At 42.4% G+C, this 27,797-nt stretch overlaps 1 protein-coding gene across 1 annotated transcript in view; it reads right to left on the bottom strand.

The window, feature by feature from the left end:
• The window catches only part of crocc2 (ciliary rootlet coiled-coil, rootletin family member 2), a 241,308-nt gene that overhangs the window by 77,913 nt on the left and 135,598 nt on the right, over positions 1–27,797 (bottom strand). Inside the window, exons 14-21 of the mRNA XM_033031518.1 lie at positions 25,921–26,103; positions 21,449–21,593; positions 16,953–17,099; positions 13,180–13,410; positions 8,635–8,828; positions 7,031–7,158; positions 1,744–1,913; positions 714–893 (exon numbers count right to left, since the gene is read on the bottom strand). Coding sequence (XP_032887409.1) covers positions 714–893; positions 1,744–1,913; positions 7,031–7,158; positions 8,635–8,828; positions 13,180–13,410; positions 16,953–17,099; positions 21,449–21,593; positions 25,921–26,103 — 1,378 coding nt within the window. The remainder of the gene's footprint in view (positions 1–713; positions 894–1,743; positions 1,914–7,030; positions 7,159–8,634; positions 8,829–13,179; positions 13,411–16,952; positions 17,100–21,448; positions 21,594–25,920; positions 26,104–27,797) is intronic.

Raw genomic sequence — 27,797 nt, 5'->3', positions numbered from 1 at the left:
TGTCTATCCAAGCTAATGTCCTTCCTTTCTATTGCGTTAATCTCCTCTCTAACCAGCAACGCTACCCCGCCTCCTTTTCCTTTCTGTCTATCCCTCCGGAATATTGAATATCCTATTGATCCCCCTGCAGTCGCCGCTATGGCGGCCCGACATTCAGGCCCTCTCACCAGGATGATCGAAGCACCGGCATCGGAACGGAAGAACACACTCAGCGGCTTGGAGTTCCAAATCGGCCACTTCCTACCAGAGACCGCGGCTCCCGAAGTCCACAGGCCGAGCTGAGCGGAGCTCCAACACTGGCGATCCTTGGCGAATGATCCCAGGCTCCGCGATGTTAAAGTTAGCGCCCACCGTGGCTGGAAGCTCCACAGACCACAGCTCCATGGTTTTAAAGTCAGCAGGCCCTCCGGAGCTCCACACAGCGATCCCCGACAAAGCATCGCCCGCTCCCCGATGGAATCCAATGCTGCGCCGCCGCTGAAGCTCTGGCTAGACTCTGGCAGGAAAGGCCGCGCCAATCCAGATGGTAGACCACGAGGAGGGGGCGAAGATGCGGCTCGAAGAAAAGACGCATCCTCGACCAGGTAGTGACTGGGAAACGGTTTCCCCTCTCCCTCCCTCCCACCTCCCACATAAAAAGACTAAAAGACCTCCAAAGAGGTTTACTTGCAATTTACTTTATGACCCCTAAGGAAATCAAATTTGCTTAATACCTGCTGTTTCTTGCTCTCTGCTTGAATCAGACTCTCATCCCTCTCTTTATGTAAAGCAAGAATGTCTTCATTCAGCTCCTCTTTTTCCTCCTCAAGGCGATTGACTTGGTCTTCACGTTCCTGTTGAAGGTGCTGAATGACTTCATCCTTCTCTGCTGTCAGCTCAAGGCGCAGCCGATCCTGTGGACATAAAGTGAAAGTTATGCCGAGGAATTGTGTAGTTTTTCACGATCCACATTGTTCAAAAGCCAGCTTATGTTGCAAAAACCCCGGGCATCCCCTCCATATAATTCTGGAGAGTCAAAAGAGCACTCGGAACAACAACCGGCTCCTCTCCCTGCCCTGTAGAACGGAGCGGTTCAGGAGATCCTTCACCCCTGCAGCCATTAGATTTTATAATTCGGACCGCTAGGCTGTAGGGGGATGCATTTTGCAATTATTAATTTTTAACTGTTAATTATTGGTCTTTTTAAGTATTTATTGCTCTCAGGTAGTGTCCACATTGTATTCTATGTATTTTCTGTCTGCGTTCATTTTGAATCTGTGGGTTTGTTGGTTGGGAGCTTCTGGACATCTGAATTTCCCTGAGGGGATCAATAAAGTATTTATTATTATTATTATTATTATTATTATTATTATTATTATTATTATTATTATTATTATTAATTTATTAGATTGGAACTATCTATTCAGTCTTTACTTCAGCGCATCCTTGATGTATCAACTTTGAGTCCTGTTTCATACTGATTGGCATCAGAGTGCCTCAAATATTAACCGTTTATAAAGGAGGCCTGGACGCACTGTATCCCATTTGCCTTTGAGAGCAGTAAACATTACTGTAGGAATTTTTGTTAGGAAACTATTATGACTCCTTGATGAGATTGGTTGCAAGTGGGTTACAGATAGCTTGAATAAGTAAGCAGAATGGTATAGTGGAGTGGATTGTGCATTGTCTTTGCTCAACCCGGATGCAAAACCTGGCATTCAGCTGATGACTTCATTAAGCTGCTGTGGCCTGATTACCACATACCTTCTCTTTCTGAAGTCGTTCAACATCCTCTTCATGAAGCAGCTGCTCATTTTTCAGTGAGATCTGGATCTGCTGCTCCACTTGGCCCAGTTTTTGCTGTAGGAAGTCCTTGTCTCGCTCAACGTTGATTAGCTGCAAGTCCATGTCTTTACGGACAAGATCAAGCTCAGCTGAAACAGCACAAAAAAGATAACAGTAAACACATGTCCAAGCAAAATTCTACAACTACCCATGGTTTCTGACAGGTGTGCAGTAGACCTCGGCAGAAGTTGCAGGTACTAGCGGGGCTTGTCTCCAGGAACAAAGGAAATGTTTGCATTAATATCTTTAATTACCTTGGGACATTCCCTGCTTTTTAGTTATTGAGGTAAAGTCATGTTGCAATACTGATAAACAGGACAGGCGGTGAGCACACGCTAAGGTCTAACAAGTGGTTTGACTGTAGCAGATCTGCTTTCTCAGCACCGGCTCAAGAAATCGTGGACACATTTGTGATCATTTTCTAATGTTCCATAGATTCAAGATTAGTTCCTGTGGATTGGAGGGTAGCTAATGTTATCCCACTTTTTAATAAAGGAGGGAGAGAGAAAACAGGGAATTATAGACCAGTTAGACTGACATCGATGGTGGGGAAGATGCTGTAGTCAATTATAAAAGATGAAATAGCAGCACATTTGGATAACAGTAACAGGATCGGTCTGAGTCAGTGTGGATTTGTGAAGGTAAAATTATGTTTGACAAATCTTCTGGAATTTTTTGAGGATGTAACTAGGAAAATGGAAAAGAGAGAGCCAGCAGATGTAGTGTATCTGGACTTTCAGAATGTCTTTGCTAAGGACCCACATAGGAGATTAGTGGGCAAAATTAGAACACATGGTATTTGGGGTAGGGTACTGACTTGGATAGAAAATTGGTTTGCAAACAGGAAACAAAGGGCTGCGCGACCGATGTCGCAGTGGCCTCTGCAGTCCGTCTGTCTTTTTTTATTTTATTGTCCTGTAGAGTGTAAAGTTTGTGGTGGGTTTTTGACTGTGTATGTGTGGGGAGCAGGGGGGGGTGGGTGGGGGAAACTTTTAGATCTCTTCCCTGTACGGGGACCCGACCTTTCCCCTGTCGGGTCTCCGTTGCCGTTGGGGCCTAGCACCGTGGAGCGGCCTCCTACCGGAACGACAGCTCAAGCCACGGAACCTGCGGAGCTGCGGACCTACCATCGTGGAGATGGCCAGCTTCGCAGCGTGGAGAGCTGCGGTGGAGAGCTGCTGCGACACGACTCCAATGGATGGTGACACCGGGAGCTCGCGGGTCCCCGGTGGGAGACTGCTTTGCGGGGCACCGGCAACGGTGACTTCTCCCGCTCGAATTGCGGGGTTGAGAGTGACCTGGGGCGGGGCCTTACATCGCCCCGCGCGGCTTTAAATGGCCGCGGACTTGCTAGCGCCCGCCGGGGGCTCCAACATCGGGACCCGGAGCAGGGCCTTACATCGCCCGGCGCGGCTTTAAGTCGCCGTGGGACTTGCTAGCGCCCGCCGGGAGCTTTGACTTTGACTTCGGGAGAGGAATGGAGAGCAGGGGAGAGACAAGACTTTGCCTTCCATCACAGTGAGGAGGAGATTCACTGTGATGGATGTTTGTGTAAATTGTGTTGGTGTGTGTCTTGGTTCTTTTCTTGTATGGCTGCAGAAACCAAATTTCGTTTGAACTTCATGTGAGGTTCAAATGACAAATAAACGGTATTATTGTATTATTGTACAAAGAGTACGGATTAACGGGTCCCTTTCAGAATGGCATGCAATGACTAGTGGGGTACCGCAATGCTCGGTGCTGGGACTGCAGCTGTTTACAATATACATCAAATATTTGACTGATTTGACTTAATTTAGATGAAGGGATTAAAAGTAACATTAGCAAATTTGCAGATGACACAAAGCTGGGTGGCAGTGTGATCTGTGAGGAGGATGCCATGAGGATGCAGGGTGACGTGGACAGGTTGGGTGAGTGGGCAGATGCATGGCAGATGCAGTTTAATGTGGATAAATGAGAGATTATCCACTTCGGTGGCAAGAACTGGAAGGCAAATTATTATCTGAATGGTGTCAAGTTAGGAAAAGGAGAAGTACAACAAAATCTGGGTGTTCTTGTACATCAGTCACTGAAAGTAAGCATGCAGGTACAGCAGGCAGTGAAGAAAGCTAATGGCATGTTGGCCTTCATAACAAGAGGAGTTAAGTATAGGAGCAAAGAGGTCCTTCTACAGTTGTACAGGTCCCTGATGAGACCACACCTGGAATATTGTGTGCAGTTTTGGTCTCCAAATTTGAGGAAGGACATTCTTGCTATTGAGGGAGTGCAGTGTAGGTTCACAAGGTTAATTTCCGGGATGGCTGGACTGTCATAAATTGAAAGAATGGAGTGACTGGGCTTGTATACACTGGAATTTAGAAGGATGAGAGGGTATTTTATTGAAACATATAAGATTATTAAGAGATTGGACACGCTAGAGGCAGGAAACATGTTCCCGATGTTGGGGGAGTGCAGAACCAGGGGCCACAGTTTAGGAATAAGGGGTAGGCCGCAGAACAGAAATAGACAATAGACAATAGGTGCAGGAGTAGGCCATTCAGCCTTTCGAGCCAGCACCGCCGAAGGAATTTTTTTTTCACCCAGGGAGTTGTGAGTCTGTGGAATTCTCTGCCTCAGAAGGCAATGGAGGTCGATTCTCTGGATGCTTTCAAGAGAGAGTTAGATAGAGCTCTTAAAGATGGCGGAGTCAAAGGATATGGTGAGAAGGCAGAAACGGGGTATTGACTGTAGATGATCAGCCATGATCACAGTGAATGGCAGTGCTGGCTCGAAGGGCCGAATGGCCTGCTCCTGCACCTATTGTCTATTGACTGATAAGAATACGTATGTACCCGGTCACTGGGCAGAACTGCCCTGCCGTTCATCAGGTTTAATATGTTCTCATGTGAAGCAACATTGAACTTCCCCCATCTGGAGCTAATTTCTCCTCATCCGCATTCTCCTTCCTTTTCATTAACCACAAGGCCCACCTTTGGATCTCACCTCAAACCAGTGCTGTCTATTTCATTTGAAATTGTGCTTTGAATTCCTGAGTTTAAATTGTTCATGTAAAGCATGCAGAGTTGTAGAAGGATCAATCCTTGTGGAACACTTCCCATCTTTTTTCACCTGTCCCTATATCTGACTACTTCTGCTGTCTGTTTACTATTTTGTTTATCATTGTTAAGCATTCAGAAATTCACCCCAAATGTGACTGGCATTGACCTTAGTTCTACGTCGACTATCATTATCTAATCAATGTCCCTTAAAAATGTAAATGCGTTCACCTTGCATTTTATGCAGGTTGTATATGCTTGAAAAGCAGCACGTAATTCAAAGAGCGTAAATTAAACATATATCCGACTATGCTGACAGTAGTAAATTTAAGCGCGTTATTCCAAAAATACGAGCGCGTAAATCAAGCTTTGGTACTAAAGGAACAAGCATGTTATTTCGAAAACGCATAAATCATGTACACTTAAAACGTGAGCTACGTGTATATTTTATCTCCCACACTAATCGTTTACTACTTTTTCTGTCACTTTTTTAAATAATTCACAAAGGTTGGTCGTATATGAAGAGCGAAAAGAAGGGTCTCGACCCGAAATGTCACCTATTCCTTTTCTCCAGACCTGCTGTCTGACCCGCTGAGTTACTCCAGCTTTTTGTGTCTATCTTTGGTCATATATGATCTTGTCTCTTCAAAGCTGTGCTGATCATTCCTTATTATATTTTCAGTTTCTACAAGACTGTCGACTACAACTTTATTAAAGACGACTCGTTCTACCACCGGTGCTAACTCAACTGGATCTATTGTATTCTGTTGGATCTTCTACTTTAAATAACAAAGTCGTTCCAGCTGTCAGCAAAATCTCTGGGAAATGAAATTATATATATGTATTACATTGCCTCTGGTACCTTTCCGTCAACTTCTTTTAATATACTTGGGTGTAATCCAACACAATTTTTCTTCAACTTCAGATTCTTTATCAAATATCTCTCCTTTTCCATTATATCCTCCTACCAACATCAAACATTTCACATATTTTCTGAATATCTCTGTTTAATATCACATCCAAGACATTAGTCTTCCTGGTATACACTGGCGAAACAACATTAATATTTTCAATATCGTTACTTGTGAATTAATTTTATACCTCCCTTATTTTTTCTTTACATTAATTTGTCTGCGGAAGATTTACCATATCTTTTTATATTCTATGATGAATTAATATTGAAAAATGTCTACGTTTTTTACGCTTAGTGAATTATTTTATGATCTCTTCATTTTATTTTAAATCAATCTGCTGCATAATGGAGTCATAGAGTGATACAGTGTAGAAACAGGCACTTCGGCCCAATTTGCCCACTCCGGCCAGCATGTCCCAGCTACACTAGTCCCACCTGCCTGTGCTTGGTCCATATCCCTCCAAACCTGTCCTATCCACGTACCTGTTTAACGATTTCTTAAACGATGGGATAGTCCCAGCCTCAACTACCTCCTTTGGTAGCTTGTTCCATACACCCACCATCCGTTGTGTGAAAAGGTTACCCCCTCAGATTCCTATTAAATCTTTTTCCCTTCACCTTGAACCTATGTCCTCTGGTCCTTGATTCCCCTACTCTGGGCAAGAGACTCTGTGCATCAACCCGATCTATTCCTATCATAATTTTGTACAACTCTATAAGATCACCCCTCATCCTCCTGTGCTCCCAGGAATAGAGACCCAGTCTACTCAACCTCTCCCTATAGCTCACAGCCTCAAGTCCTCATCCTCGTAAATCTTTTCTGAACCCTTTCAAGCTTGACAATATCTTTCCTATAACATGGTGCCCAGAACTGAACACAATATTCTAAATGCGGTTTCACCAACGTCTTATCCAACTGCAACATGACCTCCCAACTTCTATAATCAATACTCTGACTGATGAAGACCAATGTGCCAAAAACCTTTTTGGCCACCTTATCTACCTGCGACTCGACCTTCAAGGAACTATGCACCTGCACTCCTAGATTCCTCTGCACTATTGAATGAGAAACAAACTAAGTACTAAATTGCACCTGGCCTAAGAGTGGTATGTAAAGGGTTAACACAGTGCCCATTATTCACAGGTGAACAACAAAATAAATTTGCCCCCATACGTGTACATGCACACAAGTGCACACAAGGGCATGCATGCACACACATACAAAATATACACTTTTAGATAAATGCACTCAAATCACCTATAAGAGACTCCTTCGCAAGCAGAATGGTTTGATTTTCTCCCTCGAGCTGCTCCTTGTGGGACTCAAGCTGTACAACAAGCTGCTGAGCTACAAACAGGTTGGTCTCTAGTGCTTCCTTGTCTGCCCTGGAAAGTACAGCAAAATAAAAATGATAAGTAAGATCTGAGTTGAGGGTCGACATGCAATGTACGTGATCTCTAGGTAAAACACACGTGCTGGTGCAATGGCAATCAGGACTGATCTGCAGTTGTGAGCTATCAATTAGATACAGATTGATGTAGAAAGCCTTACATTAGTTCGAGGACATGGAAGTAAGTTGATATTTCTGTTAATTAATATTGTGGTTAACATCTCACCTCAGCTCTCTCTGTGGGACGCTAGTTATCTGTGACCAGGCACTGCTTGTAGATTATCCAGGGTCCATCAAACAAAGTAGTATTGCTGTGTCAGTCTGGGAGGAGAGCATGAGGTGGGCTGGAGGGTGGGGTGGGCCCAGATGAATCAGTGAGGGGTGGCTGGATGGTCGCACGTCTGTGGTAGATTAAATAACAAGGAGGCACCATCCCTATCTGAGCAAATATACCACAACCCAGTGATGGATCAAAACTTCAGTGATAAAGGAAAATAGAATATTGCTCTCCTCACGGAAGTACGCTCCAGGGCATTACAGTGATACAGCAGTTGAGTTGCTATCTCAGCTCTGCTTACCAGAGTTTAATCTTGACTTCCGTTGTAGCTTGCATGTTCTCCCCGTAACTGCACGGGTTTCCTCCGGCTGCTTTGGTTTCCTCCCAAATCACAAATACATCGAGGTTGGTGGCAGGTTAATTTACCACAGTAATTGCCTCTCGTGTGTAGGGGAATGATAGAACACGGATGTTGATGGGGAATATGGGGAAAATAAAATGGGACTGATGTGGGATTGGTTAAAATGGGTGATTTGTTTTCAGCATGGACTCGGGGGGCTGAAGGTCCTGTTTTGGTGCTGTATTACTGTAGGCTGGACATGACCATTAAAAGTTATTTGTAATCTCAAATCAGCGAGAAATGGTAGGTGCCTCTTGCCCACTGATGTGAATGACACCAGCAATGATCAGGCAGCAATACGGGCAATTCAATGCATGGCCAGTCCCTTCAATGTTGCTTCAGTTAAATGCCCTTAAGTGGGTCTTCAATAAGCACATGCAGGGAATGGGGGGATATGGATCATGTGCAGACAGATGAGATTAATTTACCTAGGCATTATGTTCAATACAGACATTGTGAACTGAAGGGCTTGTTCCTGTGCTCTGCAGTTCTAGGTTCAATGCTCTTATAATGAGAATCCAACATTTTCACTGAAACACATGAGCATTAGAAAATGGGAGGATGAATTAATCTCTTGGCCCTCAAGCCCGCCGTACTATTCAACATGATTATTGCTGATCTCTCTCATGGGTCAAAACTTGGAATTGGCAAAAATAGCTATTTCTTGTGGTTCCACAGGCCAGGGCCTAAGGATTGCATTAGATGTCTGACAACATGCAAAGGGCAACAATTGTACTGAAGGTTCCCTCTAATTGAAGCATTCAAGGAGAGTGTACAGGTTCAGAATCCCCCACCTAAGGACAGCTATCTCTTCAGACAGTGCTCTGCTCTCCCTCTCAGCAGCTGTCAGCTGCACCACCAGGCCGGCCTTTTCCTTCATTATTTCTTCTTTCTCCTTGCTGGCCCGAAGGAGTCCAGCACTCTGGAGTTCTCCATCCCGCTGCACCTGAGCTAGCTGCTCACTCAGGGACTGCTTCTGCCGATTCACCTGCATAGGACAGAAGAGCAGAGCAAGATGAAACAAACATCGGGACCTGGCACAGAGATGCAGGATGCTGGACGATCTCTAAAAAGGAAATGTGAGCTCAGCATTTGAGCTGCAATTTGACCAAAGGTGACCAGGTCAACCTGATGAGTTAATAGTGTTATATATGTTAATGGTGCTGGATATGAACTGGAACAATGAAATACATACCTGCCCCAGCCTCACAAGCACTTTAGATACAACAACAACAACAACAACAACAAATATATATATACATAATGTAGAAACAAAGAACTGCAAATGCTAGTTTACAATAAAAAAACAGTGCTGGAATAACTCAGCGGGTCAGGCAATATGGATAGGTGACATTTCAGGCTTGGGGCCCTTCTTCAGACTGGATAAATATGCAATACATTATGAGTTATTCTAAGTAAGCCAGACAATGATATAGCGATGTTACATACTGTAGAAACATAGAAAATAGGTGCAGGAGTAGGCCATTCGGCCCTTCGAGCCTGCACCGCCATTCGATATGATCATGGCTGATCATCCAACTCAGTATCCCATCCCTGCCTTCTCTCCATACCCCCTGATCCCTTTAGCCACAACGGCCACATCTAACTCCCTCTTAAATATAGCCAATGAACTGGCCTCAACTACCTTCTGTGGCAGAGAATTCCACAGATTCACCACTCTCTGTGTAAATACTTACCTTCAGCGGCGCTGCAGTTCTGCCACTGGCCGTATGCGCGACTTTGGCGCCTTTAAGGGGGGGAGAGGGATTAAAATGCCGCTTTCTCCTGCCTGACGGAGTCGAACTTCCTCAGGCTGTTAAACCCCCTTTTCACGGGGCGAGTTGACGCAAGATGTCACCAGAGTGAAGAGGTCGTGGTCCAGCACGAGTCTCGCACGATATAACGGCAGTAGATAAAGAGTTCCCACGGTACTCGGCATTTATGTTATTCGTGCGAGTTACTTGGCCGTTTCCCGAGCAGTCGCGTTAAATCTTGAATGAACATCGTGAACTACACGTGACACAAATGATGTAACTTTTTTTTTCACACACTATATATATCCTCCCTTGGTTGAATCGGCTCATTTGGAGACATGCCTTTACGAAATAATTTCGAGTACAGGATGTTGGTTTTTTTCATTGTCGCGCTGCATGCAGCTGCCCACTATGTGCATCGAAAACGTTTGCTTGAAGGCAGAAGGGAGAAATTAATTAAAAAGAGGGTGTAAAAGCTGTCTGCGACTTTTTTACTTTGCAGCTGCAGGGCAGACAGACAGACTTATAAGAGAAGTTTAAGTTTACTGCAAACACAGAACTTTTACATCAATAGCAATGTATGTTTTAAAATCTTGGATAACATTAAATGGTTCTCCTCTTGATGAACTTATATATCGTTATATAAACTCACATGAGCACTCGGGAAACTCGGCAGCCTTCGTCTCCAGCAGGTTCCTTTTCCTCTCCCTGTTTCTATAATCCTCTCTGGATTTATCGTACAGAATCTCGTTAAATTGGAACCATTCTACAAGTTCCCCCTCTTGTTCCCTGGTGAAGTTATATGGCTTTACCTTCTGCCATCTTCCCTTTACATAAGCGTCTGTAGAGGCTATTCCTACAACGGCTACTGGGGAGGCAATCTGAATTGCACCTTGCTCACCCTCTCCCTGCTCCAAGGAGCCCACAGGCAGTGTTATCTGTGGCATCTCCTGTTGCCTCTCCACCTGTCTCTCTTGCTGCGTCTCCTCCTCATTCTCCTGCATGGCAAAAACATCTCTGACCCGCTTTTCCCCCTTCCTTTGAGATTTTCTGGGAGCCATCTCTGCAAGTGTTCCTGTTAAAAAGATTATCCAACAATGACAATTAGGTGGGACGTCCTCAAAGGACACATGGGAACATGTGTCCTTTTGAGACCACCTTTTTTAATCACCTTCTGTCCCCTCTGTCCAGCTTCCGGGTTCACCGTTCGCAGGAGTTCCCACGGTACCCGCAAGAGTTATTACGGATATCGCACGGATATCGCACTGGCCACTACGTTCATATAATGTTGCAATACTCAACCACAAGTGTACAAGTCACTCTTGGAGAAATTCCAATTTTCTTGAATTTTCTCCCGAGTGACCAAGTTACACGATGACCTGCCGTTAGCGCTACGGTGGTCCACGGTGGTCCACGAATGCCGCACTGTTATCGCACGAGGTTCCCACGATGTTGAACTCTGGTTAACTCTTGCGTCAAGTCGCCCCGTGTAAAAGCCGCATTAAGCTGCTGCAGAAAAATCGTTCCGACTTCCGTTCTCGGAAGTTTTTTTTTTAAATCGCCGGAGAATTTAATCCCTGGAGTAAAATAAAAAGCTACTTCTAACGCCGTCAACGCTTCCAACGGGACGGATCTCACGTAGGGGACAAAACAAAATGTAAGTCGTCTATTTTACATATAAACTTGCTTCTTAGGATGACTTTAATCAACATTTCCTTGGCGATAATGTGATTTTGGCCCCATACGAACTGGCAGTATTTTTCCGGCCGATATGGGGTTCAAATTCACTGCAACCGCAACGTTCCAATCGATCGCATTCCACAAAAACCCACTCGCAAGATGATTAAAATACCCATTAATTTACGGGAATTAAACATTAAATTCCTTCCATTTGGCCTATAAATTCATGACAATGAGATTTTAAAATCACGTTATATTGTGAATTCTTGTGTGAATGTTATTTGAACACTTAGGCTATTTAAAAATGTTAATCTTTTCTTAAGAAATAGATAGATGTTTAGATCTAGTAATTGAATTTTGTAATTAGCTACAATTACGTAACTAACTAATTATATGCTTTAAGTTCAGGTCATCCAAGTAACATTGTTTCATATTTGTTTCAGAATGCTTCAATCTATAATAACTGAAAATTTCATTCAGATCTTTTAATTTTTAAGAAAGTTATGGGCTTTTGACTCTCCTCGATCACAACTTTTGAGTTAAGTCAATGGAAAAGCAATAGGGAACAAGATGCTAATTTCAGAGTATGAAAATGGCCATAACTTTTTTAATACTGAAGATATGAAAGTGAATTAGGTGTCAAATTAAACTTCTTTTTATGCTTTATCTGATGGGATAAATTGCAGACTTGATTTTTAAAATCTCAAAATGTTGTAACATTGCTACATGATAGGGCACAAACCAAAGTACCTAGAGCAACCATGTTAGTGCAAAGTCTGTGCAATTTCTGTGCTGAGGTGAGGTGGGGTGGGTGTTAGGGTTGTGCAGGCTGGTTCGATAACCTGAATGTTGATAGTAAAAACTGTTCTTGAACCTGGAGGTAATGGTTCTCAGACTCCAGTACCTTCTTCCGGAGTATGCGAAGAATGCATGGTCAGGGTGGTGTAGGTTTTTGACGATATTACCTGCCTTCTTGAAGCAGCAATCCCTGTAGATCCCTTCGCACATGGGGAGGTCAGTACCAGTAATGGACCAGGCATTGTCCACTTCTTTCTGCAACCTCCTTTGTTCATGAGCATTTGAAGTTGTGAAGTTACAGAATCTTCTATGTCTATGTCTACTGTTTACCACCTTCCTATAATCTTAGCAAAAATAATAGGAATAGGAAGGTCATCTCAATTTATAGTTATCTTCACTAAACCTCTGGACAACCATGACATGGGACCATAGTTTCTGAATCCCTCATAACCTCTCCAATGCCAATGCCTTGTATTTCCATAGTTCCTTTAACAATAGTAAGACTTCTCAAAATCATTCATAAATACACAATGCAAACAGATTAGCCACTGAGCCACATAAGATATATGTAGGAAAGAACTGCAGAAGCTGGTTTAAATCGAAGATAGACACAAAATGCTGGAGTAACTCAGGAGGAGAGGAAGCATCTCTGGAGAGAAGGAATGGGTGACGTTTCGGGTCAAGACCCTTCTTCAGACTGGTGTGAAGAAGAACAGTCTGAAGAAAGGTCCTGACTCGAAACGACACCCAATCCTTCTTTCCAGAGATGCTGCCTGTCTCGCTGAGTTACTCCAGCATTTTGTGTCTATCTACGAAAACATTACGACAGATAGCTTAAAAAATGGGGCAAGGAGGCAGTTAAAGAGCAATTGATAAGAAATGAGAGAGGCAAAAGACGTTTGCTGTACTTTTTACATCCTTTCACTGTTGCTGTTATTTATTTGGGTAAATATCTAAATGGAAGTATTGCCAACTATGTTAATCACATTCCCACTCCCTGAAGACTTCTTGTCTCTGTCGACAATAAAGGGAATAAAACAAACAGACCATTTAGATTTAATAATGAGAAACATTGCACCAGCTGTTGGAACATCCTTTAGTTCATACCTGTCCAATTTGATCTTGAAGCAGATCCCTCTCTCTTTGGAGAATCAATATATCGTGTTCTAGCTGTTCACGGGTTGCTTCCACAATCTGCAGGGATTGGTCTAATCCATGTTTCTCGGTGTCCAGGTTCATTTTCTCCTGTTCCACACGGACCAACACATCGTGGATATTAGCTTTTGCTTTCTCAATCTCTTTCTTCTGTCCTTGTAGAACTGATCTATCAGCTTCCATCTAAGAGAACAGAAACATTTAACTGGCATTAACCCCGAGCTTTAACTGTGATTGCTCCAAGCACATTGGCCCAAATCTGCACAATAAACTGATGTTATGAAAGAGATGCTTGCGAATGTGAATATTAAGAGCAATAAGGGATGGAGAACACATCTAATAATTGGGGTGATATTGTGTAATTCTGTCTATGAATAGTCCTGTTCTTGACCAAGGCTCTCAATGAAAATGCAAAAAAATAATATACCCACAAAAGAAAATATTAAAGTGATAAAAGCTATCTCAATAGATTACCTGAATTTTCAGAAGGCCTTTGATAAGGTGACACACGTGAGGTTGCTAAAGATGATGAGAGCCCTTGGTATCAGAGGGAGGATACTACAATGGATAGAAGGTTGGCTGGATGGCAGTAAGCAAAGAGTGGCAATAATGGGGGCTTTTACTGCTGGTGCTGTTGAAGGCTGTAGAAGGTGCAGAAGGCTGGCTGCTGGTGACTAGCGGTGTTCCGCAGGGGTCGGTGTTGGGGCCACTATTCTTCACGTTGTATATCAATAATTTGGACGAGGGAACTGAAGATTTGTGGCCAAGATTGCAGATGATACAAAGATTGGTGGAGCAGCAGATGGTGTTGAGAAAGCAGGAACTCTGCAGAAGGACTTAAACAGGTTGGGAGAGTGGGCAAAGAAGTGGAATTACAGTAGCAAAGTGTACAGTCATGCATTTTGGTCGCAGAAATAAAGGCATAGACTACTTTCTAAATGGGGTGAGGATTCAGTAATTGGAGGTGCAAAGGGACGGGAGTGCTGGTGCAGGATTTCTTAAAGGTCAATTTGCAAGTTGAATCAGTAGTAAGGAAGGCAAATGCAATGTTAACATTTATTTTGAGGACTAGAATACAAAAACAGGGATGTAATGCTGAGGCTTTATAAGGCACTGATCTGACCATATTCGGAGTATTGTGAGGAGGTTTGGGCCCCATATCAGAGGAAGGATGTGTTGGATTTGGAGCAGGTCGACAGCACTGGGCCTGTACTCACTGCAGTTTTGAAGATTGAGGGATTGGGGGGGGGGGGGGGGGGGGGGGGGGGGGGGGGGGGGGAGGCTCAATGAAGTGTATTAAATAGTTAAAGGCCTGGATAGAGTGGATGTGGAGAGGATGTTGCTACTTTTGGGGGAGTCTAGAACCAGAGGGAGTAGCCTCAGGATAAAAGGACATACCTTGAGGAAGGAGATGAGGAGGAATTTCTTCAGAGGATGGGTGGGTCTTCTTCAGAGTCAAAGGGTGATCAATCTGTCGAATTCATTGCCACAGTCGGCAGTGGAGTTTTTTGAGGCAGGGATTGACAGATTCTTGATTAGTATGGTTATCAAGGGATTTGGGGAGAAGGCAGGAGAATGGGCTGAGAGGGAAAGATAGATCGATGATTGAATGGGGGCGTAGACTCGATGGGCTGAATGGCCTACCTCTGCCCCCGTGACTTATGAACTGGTGGACATGATGAATTTATGATGAACGCCATGCTCACTTTCCTGTTCTAATATCCCTACCAGAAATTAATACTCCTAAATATGTACTCAATTCTGAGGCCACTTTTAGCCATGGCACAGGCAAATAAAGACTGTATTTTGAAAGAGACATGTGCCGTTCCATTGCAGGACATTACTTACTGGCCCATAACATATTCACAACCTCACTGAAATAATCTGCGTATCCTTGGCTGAGATCTTGACAAGAGGAGAATCCCTATATCTCCAATTACTAAACTTGTTTGGAGATAAATTTCCATTACTAGCCAGTAGAACTGTGGTAGGCAGTCCACAGAAAGATTACGATCACTGAACAGCAATGAACGATTTTCTTTGAAATGAAAATGCTAATTATTTGCTGACATATGAAACTCAAGAAGTTTAAATTAAATCTTGCTCTGGTCTTGGGAGTATCTAGTCTGATTGTTGTTCAGGCATGAATATCCCTAATGTTGGAAGCCATGTAAATAAAACATGTCCTGAAATTCTCTTGGTCCCAAATGGAAACGTTAACTACATGTTTCAACCACCACAACTTCTGCCTTTCCATGCATGTGCTTTCAAATCAGGATTCCCTGTAAAAGGGCAGCTCCAATCTCATTGATAAAGCAGGTCCTAAATGTTAAATATCACATTTACAGTAGCCCCCAGACTTTACTCACACCAGTGTTCAAGCTCTTACTCTACACTCTATAGAAGTGTCCTGTCCTGCAGAGTTTCCAACTGAAAAGGGTGAGAGGAAGTGAAAGGGGGCAGCAGCGCTGTCTTCAGACCAGGAAAACCTATATGACGGCAGGGCGAGAGGATGAGGGAGTTCTTTATACACCCGAGCAAAAAAAGCCACCCAGGACCACCATGAAGCGCTGGCAGCAGGTGGGTGCTGAGCCTGCTCCTGGGGTGACTCACTCTGACGTAGTGTTGAAAGAAATTCCATGTCATTAATCATGTCAAAGTGAAAACTAATCCTTGGAACTGCACCTCTCTTGTGCTCATTCACTTACACACACACAAGCTGGAGTAACTCAGCGGGACAGGCAGCATCTCTGGAGAGAAGGAATAGATGACATTTCAGACATACTGTATGTGACATCTTCATTGCATTTAATGTTTTTGTGTGTAAAGCAAATGCGCAAGAAACAGCCACAAAAGACCCTTGCCCTCACTCAAGCTACACTCCCTCGAGCAACACTCCATTAGGTAGCCAGCCACCACGAAGTATGCCTGAAAAGAGGACAAGGTTGTGGTTGAGAAGAAGGAAGAGATTGTGTCGTTGTATTTGACACAGCAAAACCACAGCTAAGACATGGGTACTGCATACCCCAGTTAGAATTACATGGTTCAGTTCGAGAGTCCGCCACAGTCAGAGCAGGGGGAAGGGGACGCCGTTTTGTCAACCTCTTGGAGAGGTGTTGCACCTGTAATGTTTTCCAAGATGGCTTGGAAGATGATTTTCAAAAGCTGATATTGATGACTTCCTGACACATTACAAGAGATTGCAAGGAATAAAAGAGAGCTGTGCAATTTACAGTAAGTCACGTAGTTTGTTGATCCCGAGAGAATTCCATGCCGTTGTGCATCATGAAAGTGCTTTAACCCACATTCACTGATGCCATTTTCCTTTTTAGGATCCGGAAGAGGTGAAAAATGTGGACATGTCTGATAGCCAAGTGGTTCCGTATTATAACAGGAGTTAATGGAATAATTGTGGTCTCTGCCTAATCATGAAGGAAATCCTGACTACTGAATCATTTCAGGGTGAAAAAGAAATCAGGGAGAGTATTGAATCAATCCACATGAAGAGGCTTCTTGTAACATCTCCTCAGGCAATTTTGCCATGAGCAGAGTGGGAACCGTACTCAAAATTATTGCATTTCTGGTCTTTACTGTAAGTTACGATGCATGAGTTCTCAGAGGTTTAACAATGTGCATTTTATCTGATCCATGAGTGCCAGAATTAAAGTGTATCAAAGTGGTTCTGTTCTGAGGGGGGTCTTTTGAAGCTGGCTCAGCTAACTTACCCGGAGGAGGATACGATTCAATTCAACCTTATCCTGAGCCAATCCTTCACTGAGTGCACTCATCTTGGCAAGGGAGTCGCGCAGGGCGTCTTTCTCCGTCTTCAGCTTATTTAACGACAACTCAAAGTCTGCGCTCGTCAGCTCAGCCTGCAAGATCGAAATGAGAAGAATGCATTCAAGATAACAATAAATGTTAGCAGGACAAGGCACATGCAAATCAGACAGGAAGTCAAACAGATAACAGATACAGCCATACATTGCCACAAAGTCCGAAAAAGAATTCAACATAATTAAAAAAAAACCCATGTCAATCACACAAAGAAAAACAATCAATCTTATGTAAACACTGCAGTGGAGACTAAAACGCAGTCACAGACTGTGAAATGGACAAGAAGCTTTTGTTATCGTTTGAAGCTGAAAGAAGTGAAAGCTTTATCGAATGACTTCAGAACTTGGTCAGGTCTTCCACAAGAATAAATATTATGTAACTGGACTGGTAACCTAGAAGGCCCAAGGCAAAAATGGTAATCATGAAACTGCTGGATTGTTGTAAGCATTTTCCTTGTCCTTTGAGAAAGGAAATCCCCATTCCACCTTATCTTACTTTTTCCTGCATCCATCAGCCAATTGACTGATGCTGGCTCCCAGAACAATCTAATTGCCCCACATTTCTTGGTAACCTATCCTCTCTCAGATGCCAATCAACTCCATTCTGCTCCCCTGCTAATTAACTTAAAAACCTACACATCTTTGGGATATTGGGGGAACCAAGAGTACCTAGTGGAAATCCATGCAATTGCAAGAACATGTAACTTCACACTGATTTCCAGGGAGGTCAAGATTGAACCTGGCTCTCTGTAGTGGAAAGCAGCAGCACTACCTGTTGTGCCACCCTTAACTCATAGCAAGGTTTTTCTCAATTCCCCTCTGAAACGGATCTGCAAGTCAGTTCAGTTTAGTTTATTATCATGTGCGCCGAGGTACAGTGAAAGCTTTTGCTGCATGCTATCCAGTCAGCAGAAAGAGACAACACATCAATTGAGCCATTTACAGTGCATAGATACATGAAAAGGGTATAACATTTAGTGCAACGTAAAGCCAGCAAAGTCTGATGAAGGATAGTCCGGGGGTCAAACCAAGGTAGGTAGTAGTTCAGCACTGCTCTCTGGTTGTGGTAGGATGATTCAGTTGTCTGATAACAGCTGGGAAGAATTTGGAGGTGTGTGTTTTCACACTTCTAAACCTTTTACCTGATGCGTCCTTTAGTTGAAAATAAATTCAGAACGGACAATAAATGTTTACTTTGCCAATAAATTACAAAACAAAATTCTCTACTGGATATCAGTCTTAATCACACAGCATCAAGAGCTTTCATGGGTCCTAGTGTGGGGTGGAGCTCCATGAGAAAGATGGAGGTTAATGTATCTGCTCATTCAGTGTTCCTTCTGGGTAATGCCCTGGAAGTAATCTGTGTGACTGACCTCACAACCACGTGTCAAAGCAAGAGTGATAAAGGAAGATAAATGAGAAAAGAAATGTTCCGAAATAATCAACCAAATATAGATTAAACTCTTCCAAATCATACATAGAAACATAGAAACATAGAAAGTAGGTGCGAGAGTAGACCACCAGGTCCGTCGAGCCCGCACCGCCATTCGCTCATGGCTGAACACTAAACAGACACACTTACCCACAAACAGTAGACACAAGACACAGAACACAAGACACTACCCTCCCCTTTATACCGCTATCACCCCTCTCCACCCCAAAAACCTCGTGATCTCCTGGGAGAGGCAAAAAAACGGATAAAAACCCAGGTCCAATTCGGGAAAAAAATCCGGGAAATTCCTCTCCGACCCCAATCCAGGCGATCGACACTTGTCCAGGAGATCACTCAGCTCTTACATACAGCTCCCCTAAGTAAGGCAAACTTTTCCAGAGTAGACAAAAATGCTGGAGAAACTCAGCGGGTGAGGCAGCATCTATGGAGCGAAGGAAATAGGCAATGTTTAGGGTCTAAACCCTTCTTCAGACTCCATAGATGCTGCCTCACCCGCTGAGTTTCTCTAGCATTTTTGTCTACCTTTGATTTTCCAACATCTGCAGTTCCTTCTTAAACTTTTCCAGATGCTGCTATAAAACAGTTAAATGTATATCTATAAAATAGCATAATAATTAATATCCAAATGCTTCTATAAAATAGATGTAGAAAGCTTATTAAATAAGAGGGAACATTAACTAACATTCACCACCCATAACACTGCACAAAATAGCAAGGATAATCATATTTTAAAATATCTATAAAAAATATAGCTTTGATTGGATTAAAAACAAATGGATTCAATTATTTAAACCATCAGGCATTTTATTGTAACACCAGTGGGTGTACATGACCTCATTTCTAGGTCAGCTCTGTGTAAAACAAACTCAATAAGTTGAACATTATGCTTAATTGGAATTGATCCCATTGAATTTAGCTGTTTAGAACATAAAGCTGAATCCATGATAATAATATTCCAATGAAGAAAAAAATCAAAGAAGGGCCGCATTCATAATCCATATGAACTAATAATGGTTAGAATTAAGTAAATAATTAATTCATGTTTAAAATGAACAAATAATTAAGTGATTATTAGAATTAGGTAAGCGGTTAACCAGAGATTAACGCGGTTTGTCAGAATCATCTCCCAGAGTCTATTTAAATACGCCATCATCAATAAAATGTGAATATGACTTTTACAATCCTGTATAGGTGCCATAAATCCAGTAGATGGATTTTGTGTCATGATTTTCCTCGCGCCATGCTTTCTGTGCAGCCTATTGATTTTTTTAATATATACATCTTATATAGCGGGCAAGAGATCATTAAATTTATATTTCAAAAATTAATTCAGTAATAACTTAAGTTGAAACTTGTGGAACTGGTGGAAATTTATGGGCATGAGCAGAAAAGCAAGCGGCAGGGGGGATGTGGGATGAATGGTGTGCGATTCAGATAGGCAGAAGTGACTAATGGCATCACACAGGAACCTACAGTAGACCTACAACTGTACAGCTGAACAGATTTTCTGGACTGTCAGACGATATTTTATTAATACTTCAGTTCACTTTTATGTCACATGAAAAAAATCCTACACAGTAACATTTTAATGAAACTTAAGTTTCAAGAGAGCGTCGAAAACAGAACCAGATCACCTAAAAGAAGCACTGGTACAGGGCTGGAACTTGAGCTGCAGTAAGTGGTCAGGAATGCAGGAATCAGGACTACTAAGTAGGAAGCAACCAGTTCCCGGGTACATAGTGGCGCAGCAGTAGCGGCGTTACCTTACAGCACCAGTTACATGGGTTTGATCTGGTGCTGTACGGAGTTTATACGTTCTCCGTGTGACCGTGCATGTTTTCTCCCGGTGCACCGGTTTCCTCACACATTCCAAAGACGTGCAGGTTTGTAGGTTGACTGGCTTCTGTAAATTATCCCTCGTGTGTCGGATAGAACTAGTGTGAATGGGTTGGTCGGCGCAGACACAGTGGATCGAAGGGCCTGTTTCCATGCTCCATATTAAACTAAACTATTGGGATTTCAAAATGGTGAGATAGCTGATTGTCAGAATTTTATGTCACTGTAAATAGTTTAGATGATAGAATAGAAAGGTACATAGTTTCAAGTTCACCAATAACACTCCTTTCTAGGCAGTGCAGATGGAAGTATTAAATTATGAGCATTAATAGATTATGCAAATGTAGAAGCATCTGCAACAAATAGACTTCAATGTAGGAAAATATCATCACTTGTAAACTGAAAAATTGTTTAAAAGAGTTTATTCTAAAGAATCAAGATGTGGGTTTCCATGTAAAGGATGCAGTATAATTGACCTTGGAGCCAGATCCTGTAAATACTCAGAAAATTGCAAATAGTATGTCAACCTTAATGTTCAGAGGCCTGAGGTACAAAGGGGTAGCAGCTTTGCTACTGCGATGCAAAGCACAGGTTTGACCATATCTGAAATACAATGAGCAATGCCAGGGACTCACTGTTAGCTTGGGAGTGCAGCATAGATTTACCAGACTGATACAAGGATTAAGTTAAGAGGAAAAAATAACATAAACTCTGCTGGTAATTGGTAGGATAGGGGTAATTTCAATGAAGCACAAGATTTAAGGAGGATCAAAATTTATGAAGAGAGGAACTGTTTCAGATGGTTGAAGAGTTTATGCCTAGGAGGTTGAATATAAAAATTAAGCCGGTTTTTCGTTTGTGATTAGGAAGTGCCCACATTGTAAAATAATCCAACTGCAAATCATAAAATTTGAGATTGATAATTATTTTTGTTATTCCATGAGATTAAAGGATCATTTGAAAATATGTGCACATGGAGTTATCTCAAATAATTGCTGTAAACTCTTTGTCCATAGATCTCAGCTCTGATCTCTGCATAATGCTTCTTCTTTGAGGTCATGCCCTGCTTGATGGTTTCCTCAAGGTTTGCACCACATACCTTGGCGAGAGCCTCAACCAATCCTCCCTTCTCATTCTGTAACACCTCCTTCTCCAGCGTAGCTTTGTTCAGAGTTTCCTTAATCGTCACCAACTCTTTCCTCAGAGTCGAGTTCTTCACCTCCATAAGCTCCAATGACTTCTGCCTATTGGAAAACAAATCCTTACATCCATATTACAGCGTCATTGGTGATTTTTCTTAAGTGAATGTCACAATCTTTCAGGTCTCTGCCGGAGATCTAATGACACTCATTGAATCCCACTCCTTCGAAAGGAACCTGCCTTCATAAAGTTCCATCAGCAACCTTAACAAAATGCTTTACAGCAATTTAATAATAAAGCAATGCAGGAAATGTGCCAATCTGCTAACAACAGGATATACAAAGATCATGTGTTTAGTACAAGGTTATTGAATAATAAATGACAAAACAGTACTCTGGTATAACTCCCTTCCTTTCCTTCAAGATGCTACCACATATTCTCCAATCAACCAAGCATTGGCTTCATCCCAAGTTCAAAAGGTAACACCTCCAGTGGTACAGTGCCCTTTGATAGTGCATTGAGGAATAAGTCTTATTTAAGTAACTTTGACTGATGGTAGTCCTGAGTTATCCTTGTGATCTCCAGATTAGACACAACTGACAGCTCCAAGCTGGTTGATCAGAAGACATCTGTTAAAGTTAAGTTTCAAGATGTGGCCTGTTTGGCTGAGGAGAATGGAAAAAATATCCATTAAGATCTTGTTCCTTGGCTGAAATTTAGGGAAACCCTGGGAAATGCATGCATGTGGAATTTCATTATCCATGGTTCCTTTGCCAATCATCTTAAATCTGCATCCTCTTGTTAATGAATCCTACACTGGAAACAGCTTCTCCTGACTCGTTCTACCAAAACCCTTCGTAATTTGGAGGAGTTCAGTCTAAGATGCTGCCAATCTTTTCTGCTCTGTGACCGGTGTCAACGTCTTCAGTCTCCTCGTGTCTAATTTCCTCCTCTGATGCCTAACACCATCATCGTCAATTTCCTCTGCAGGCTCATATCATCCATCCTAAAGTGTATTGGCCAGAACTGAATGTGACACTCATGCCGGGGCCTACCCAAAGCTTTCAAAAGACTTAGCATGAGGTTTAGTGTTTCTTCTGTAAATTAATGAAAGATTCTGTTTTAACAACCATCTCAACTTGTCCAAGATTTGAACACTGGCACTCTCTATTCTCTCTAATGCTACAAGCCTTTAAAACTGTAGTGTATATTATTCCTCCCACTCATTCATCCTGCCAAATTTACTTCACTTCTTGGTTTTAAATTTCCTCTGCCATATGATTATCTGTTTTACCAACTTGCAAATGTCGTCCAGAGGTCTGTTACCAGCCACCTCACATCTGACAACATTTCTGAATTTCAGCTCAATCTCCACTTTTGAAATTCTGCTCCATTTAACCAATATAAATAGTACCTATCCAAAAGAGCTATGATCCTATTAATGACTACTGGGTAACACCACTGTTCAGTTCAGCCTGAGAAACAGCCATTCGTCATTATTCTCTGCTTTCTCTTCAGCCAATTTGGCATCCATGCGGATAATACATCTTGAATCCTACGCACAACTATGTGACATGTTCATTTTATGGTACTTTGTCAAAAACCCTTTGAAAGTTCATTTTGATAATATGAATTTATTATCATTATCAGTTTGTACCAAAGAATTCAATCATTAATCAAACCCAGTCAATTAAATGCAGACTTTCATTAATTTCCCCATAGTTTTCAAAATGCAAATTAATTTTGTTTGGTTTATTGTCTCTGAATATTTCTCCGAGACCAATGTTGGACTTATCTGTCCCCAGTCACTCTCATACCTTTTCAAACAGGGGTAGAACATTTACAATCTTTCAACCTCGCAGTTACTTCAATTTTCAAGAAGGATTTTATGCTTTGGTTAGAGCCTCCACTATAAACACTATAAATACCTGGAAGTATTTTCTATGAGGACTGAAAAAGCTTTTAACTACCTCAATTTTCATCCCATCTTTTATCTTTGCTGATAAATCTGGGAAGCCCTCTTCCCCATAGAAGATGATGCAAGTTACTAACGGTATACTGTATCAACCCTATTATAGCAATGTGCCTGTAAAGGTGCAAGTATTGTTCTGTTAAAATACTCTTGATACTCTTAACTCTTGAGTCTTACTCACTGCCTGCACAAAAAAAGCTTGCCCTTAATCAGTCAGTCACCTATCCTTTACTTAATCGTGCTTATAAATAACTTTCTGGGTTTTCTTTGCTACCTGTCATTCCCTTCTCATGCTCCATTATTTGACACTTTCCACTTCATACATTTTTCAATTTGAAAAAAAAATGGAAGCGTAATGAACTGGGAGGAGGCTGCTAAAAGAAATACAGACAAGCTAGTGGAATGGGCAGATGAATGGCAGACGATGTTTAATGCTGAAAAATGTACCATATTACATTTTTGTAGGAAGTTTAAAAAGAGGCAATATAAATTGTAGGGCACATATCTAAAGGTGTTTAAGAGCATAGATCTGGAGAATACAATATATGCACAGTTCAGGGGAAATGGGCAGGGTGAATTGAGAAGGTGAATTTGAAAAAGCATGCGAGATTTTGGGCTTAATAAAAATACACATGGAGTATAAGAACAAGAAACCTATTACAAATGATGCACAATGTGGTGGAGTAACTCAGCAGATCAGGTAGCATCCCTGGACAATGTGGATAGGTAATGTTTTAGATTGGGACCTTTCTTCAGTCTGATCGTAGTGGAACACAGGCCATGGGTGGGGGTGGGGTGATAGGCAGATGGTTGGGCAAAAGTCAAAGATGAAAAAAAAGGTGTGAGACAAAAGGGGGAAGGGGGGTGGGGGGGTGGGAGGGGGCAGTGGGGGGGGGGAGACAGAAGAGGGGGGGGGTTGTTAGAGATTACCTAAAATTGGATGGTCAAACCATTGGGTTGTAAACTGCCCAAGTGGAATATAGGGTGCTGTTCCTCTAGTTTGTGTGTGGCCTGACTGAAATGGAGGACGCCCTTGACAGAAAAGTCAGTATGGGAATGGGAAGAAGTTTAAAATGGTTAGCATACACAAGATCCAGTAGACCATGGCAGACCGAGTGCAAATGTTCAGTGAAACAGTCGCTGTGTCTATGCTTAGTCTCGCCAATGTACAGGAGGCAACATTGGGAAACTAGAGGAGCAGCACCTCATATTCTACTTGGGTAGCTTACAATCCAATGGTATGAACATTGAATCAATTTTAGGTAACCTCTGACAAGCCAATCCTCCCCATCCACTGTGCTCCATCTGGACTCGCATCTATTTCTCCCCTCCACCTACATTCCTTCCTTTGGCTTCACAAATCGCAAATCTTTAATCCTTTTGCCTCTCACCGTCTCTAGCCTTTTTCCAACTATCTGCCTATCAAAACCTCCTATTGCCTGTATTCATCTATTACCTGCCATGCTTGTCCTGCCCCTCCTCTCTTCTAGCTTTCACCACCCCCACCTCCAGAATCAGTCTGAAGAAGGATCCCGATGCAAAACATAATTTATCCATGTTCTCCAGAGATGCTGCCTGACCTGCCGAGTTACAACCATTTGTGTCTCTTTTTTTGCAAATCAGCTTCTGCAGTTCCTTGTTTCTACTCTAGAATTGATGACAAAACTATATAATGCAATGCGTCAGCCACAACTAGAATATTCTGTCCAGTTCCAGGCAAACCGTGAAGCATTTGGATAAGGTGCTGAACATGATTCTATGCAGGATATTAATCAGCTCACCAAAATTTATCTGATAATATGTTCCCCAACAACTCTCACCAACTTCTATAGATGCACTATGGAAAACATTTCATCAGGATGCATCACAGCTTGGTTTGTGAACAGTTCCATCCAAGACCACAAGAAATTGCAGCAAATTGTAGACACAGGCCAGACCATCACACAAACCAACCTCCCTTCTGTTGACTCCATTTATGCCTCACATTGCCTCGACAAGCCCAGCAGCATAAACAAGGACGAGTTGCTCCCTGGTCACTCCCTCTTCTCCCCTCTCCCATCGAGTAAAAGGTATAGAAGTGTGAAAACGCACAGCTCCAGATTCAGGGACAGTTTCTTCTTAGCTGTTATCAGGCAACTGAAGCATCCTCTCACTAACTAGAGTTTAGTTTGTTTTGTTTAGTTTATTGTCACATGTACCAAGGTACAGTGAAAAGTGTTTGTACTATCTATCTTATAGGTGCCCCTTGGACTATCGTTGATCGGACATTACTGTCTTACCTTGCACTAAACATTATTGCCTTATCATATATCTAATACACTGTAAATGCTGCCATTGTAATCAGGTATTGTGTTTCCGCTGACTGGTTAGCAAGCAACTTTTCATTGTACCTCAGTTACATGTGACAATGAACTAAACTGAAACTGACATGCATTTGCCTGCCACTGCTGTATGCTCACCTTCTCAGAAGCTCTTTCTTGGCTTGTTCATTGTCTTTCTGCATCTCTTCCCTCTTGTCCTCGACGTGATCACGTTGTCGCTGCAGATCATCATTCACAGCTTTCAGGCGCTCCATGTCCAGCTGCAAGTTATCGATCTGTTGGCTCAAAGAATGAACCACTTTCTCCAAGTTTGCCTTTTCACTGTGGGGAATGCGGGAAAGTCAGACATTGGTTAAAACAGATGCTTCCAAAAGGATCTCACATGGGCAGTATGTGATCAACAGCAGAAGAGTTCTGGCAATGGGAGATGTAAAAAAGGGAACAGCGCAGATTTCAATAGATTTAAAGAACTGGGGGAATATATGAGATTGAGGATTGTCAAAATTGTCAGGAAATGTTACTACCTTTGCAGCCAATGATTTGTGAAATAATGGATGGATTGGTGGAAAATACTCAACTACTCTGCCTAAGGTAATAAAATGGGACTTTAGGATGGGATGGTAATAAAGCCACTGCCTCATACAGCCATGATGTGGGTTCAATCCTGACCTCGAGTCCTGACAGTGTGGAGTTTGCCCATTCCCCCTGCGACTGCTTCGGGTGCTCGGATTTCTTCCTACATCCCACAGACGAGCAAGCTGGTAGGTCAACTGGGTATTGCAAATTGCCCCGGGTGTGTAGGTAACACTATCCTAGACTATGGAGAATTTTTACATATATACCAAGCCAATTAACCTACATACCTTTGGTGAGTGGGGGGGAAACGGAAGTTCTCGGAGAAAACCCACATGGTCATGGAGAGAACATACAAACTCCATACAAGTCATGCACCGGGGTCTCTGGCACTTTAAGCGCTGCAAGGCAGCAACTCTACCGCTGAGCCACCGTGTCATCATAAACTAAAAGGGTCTTGAACTGAAACATCACCTGTTACTTTTCTCCAGAGATACTGCCTGGCCTGCTGAGTTAATGCAGCATTTTTGTCTATCTAAGCTAAAATGGGATTGTAGGATCAGTATACGTGCTGGTTTATGGGTGGTGCAGTCTGTGGGCCAAAGGACCGTTTCCGTGCTGTATGACCCAAAGGCAATTTACTTTTATCTCTGAGTTAAAAGACTGAGGTCGCCTGCTCCAGTAACCAAGCACAAGTTTAGGCTGATATTTTTTTCTGGGTTTAAACATCAAATACTCTTGATATACCAATGAGTAAAAACTCTGCCCCAGCTATAACAGGTGTGGAAATAAAACTGGTAGGTGTACCAATGACCAGTCATTTCCTTTCTGAGCAGTAAATGTCCAACTTTTATTAACAGATGTGAAAAAGGGATGAATTAAATATTCTCAACTCTTATACCTCACAGATTAGTTTAACAGCTACTGTGTCAGTAAAGCTGGCAGCAACAGTTTGTGCTTGTGCTGTAAGCCATTTTACCTGGGAATAAACCTGTTTAGTAGGATAACAAAAATATGCCAGAAGAGAAATTAATCATTTCTCAAGTGATTGCCAAGCTAAATTTTTAACTCTGTCCTTGCTTCAGATGCTGGCTGACCTGCCGAGCATTTCCTGTTTATATCTGCTAAAATGATGTGGATGTGTAGCTGAAATCTCAAGTGTAACCTGAAGGCAATCAATGGATCTGGTCGTCCAGGGCACATAAATAACTCTGAGCACAAGGCTGCCTTTTATTTCCTATGAGACTCAAATTTGCAGGTGAGACCTATGTGTGTTTTCTAAAAGAAATCTGTTCTAAGTGAAGAAAAGCAATATATGGCAAAGACCAATAAATTACGGACATTTTGTCGCACTTATTATAAGGAGTGGCCCTTAAGCAAGATTGGATCTTTATAGAACTCCTTTAAACATTTTTTTTAATTGCTGGAAGGAATGTGAACCA

This window comes from Amblyraja radiata, chromosome 13 (assembly GCF_010909765.2).
Source record: "Amblyraja radiata isolate CabotCenter1 chromosome 13, sAmbRad1.1.pri, whole genome shotgun sequence".
Classification (NCBI taxonomy): Eukaryota; Metazoa; Chordata; class Chondrichthyes; order Rajiformes; family Rajidae; genus Amblyraja; species Amblyraja radiata.
Note: the sequence above shows the minus strand (reverse complement) of the source record. Positions and strands in the feature narration are given on the sequence as shown.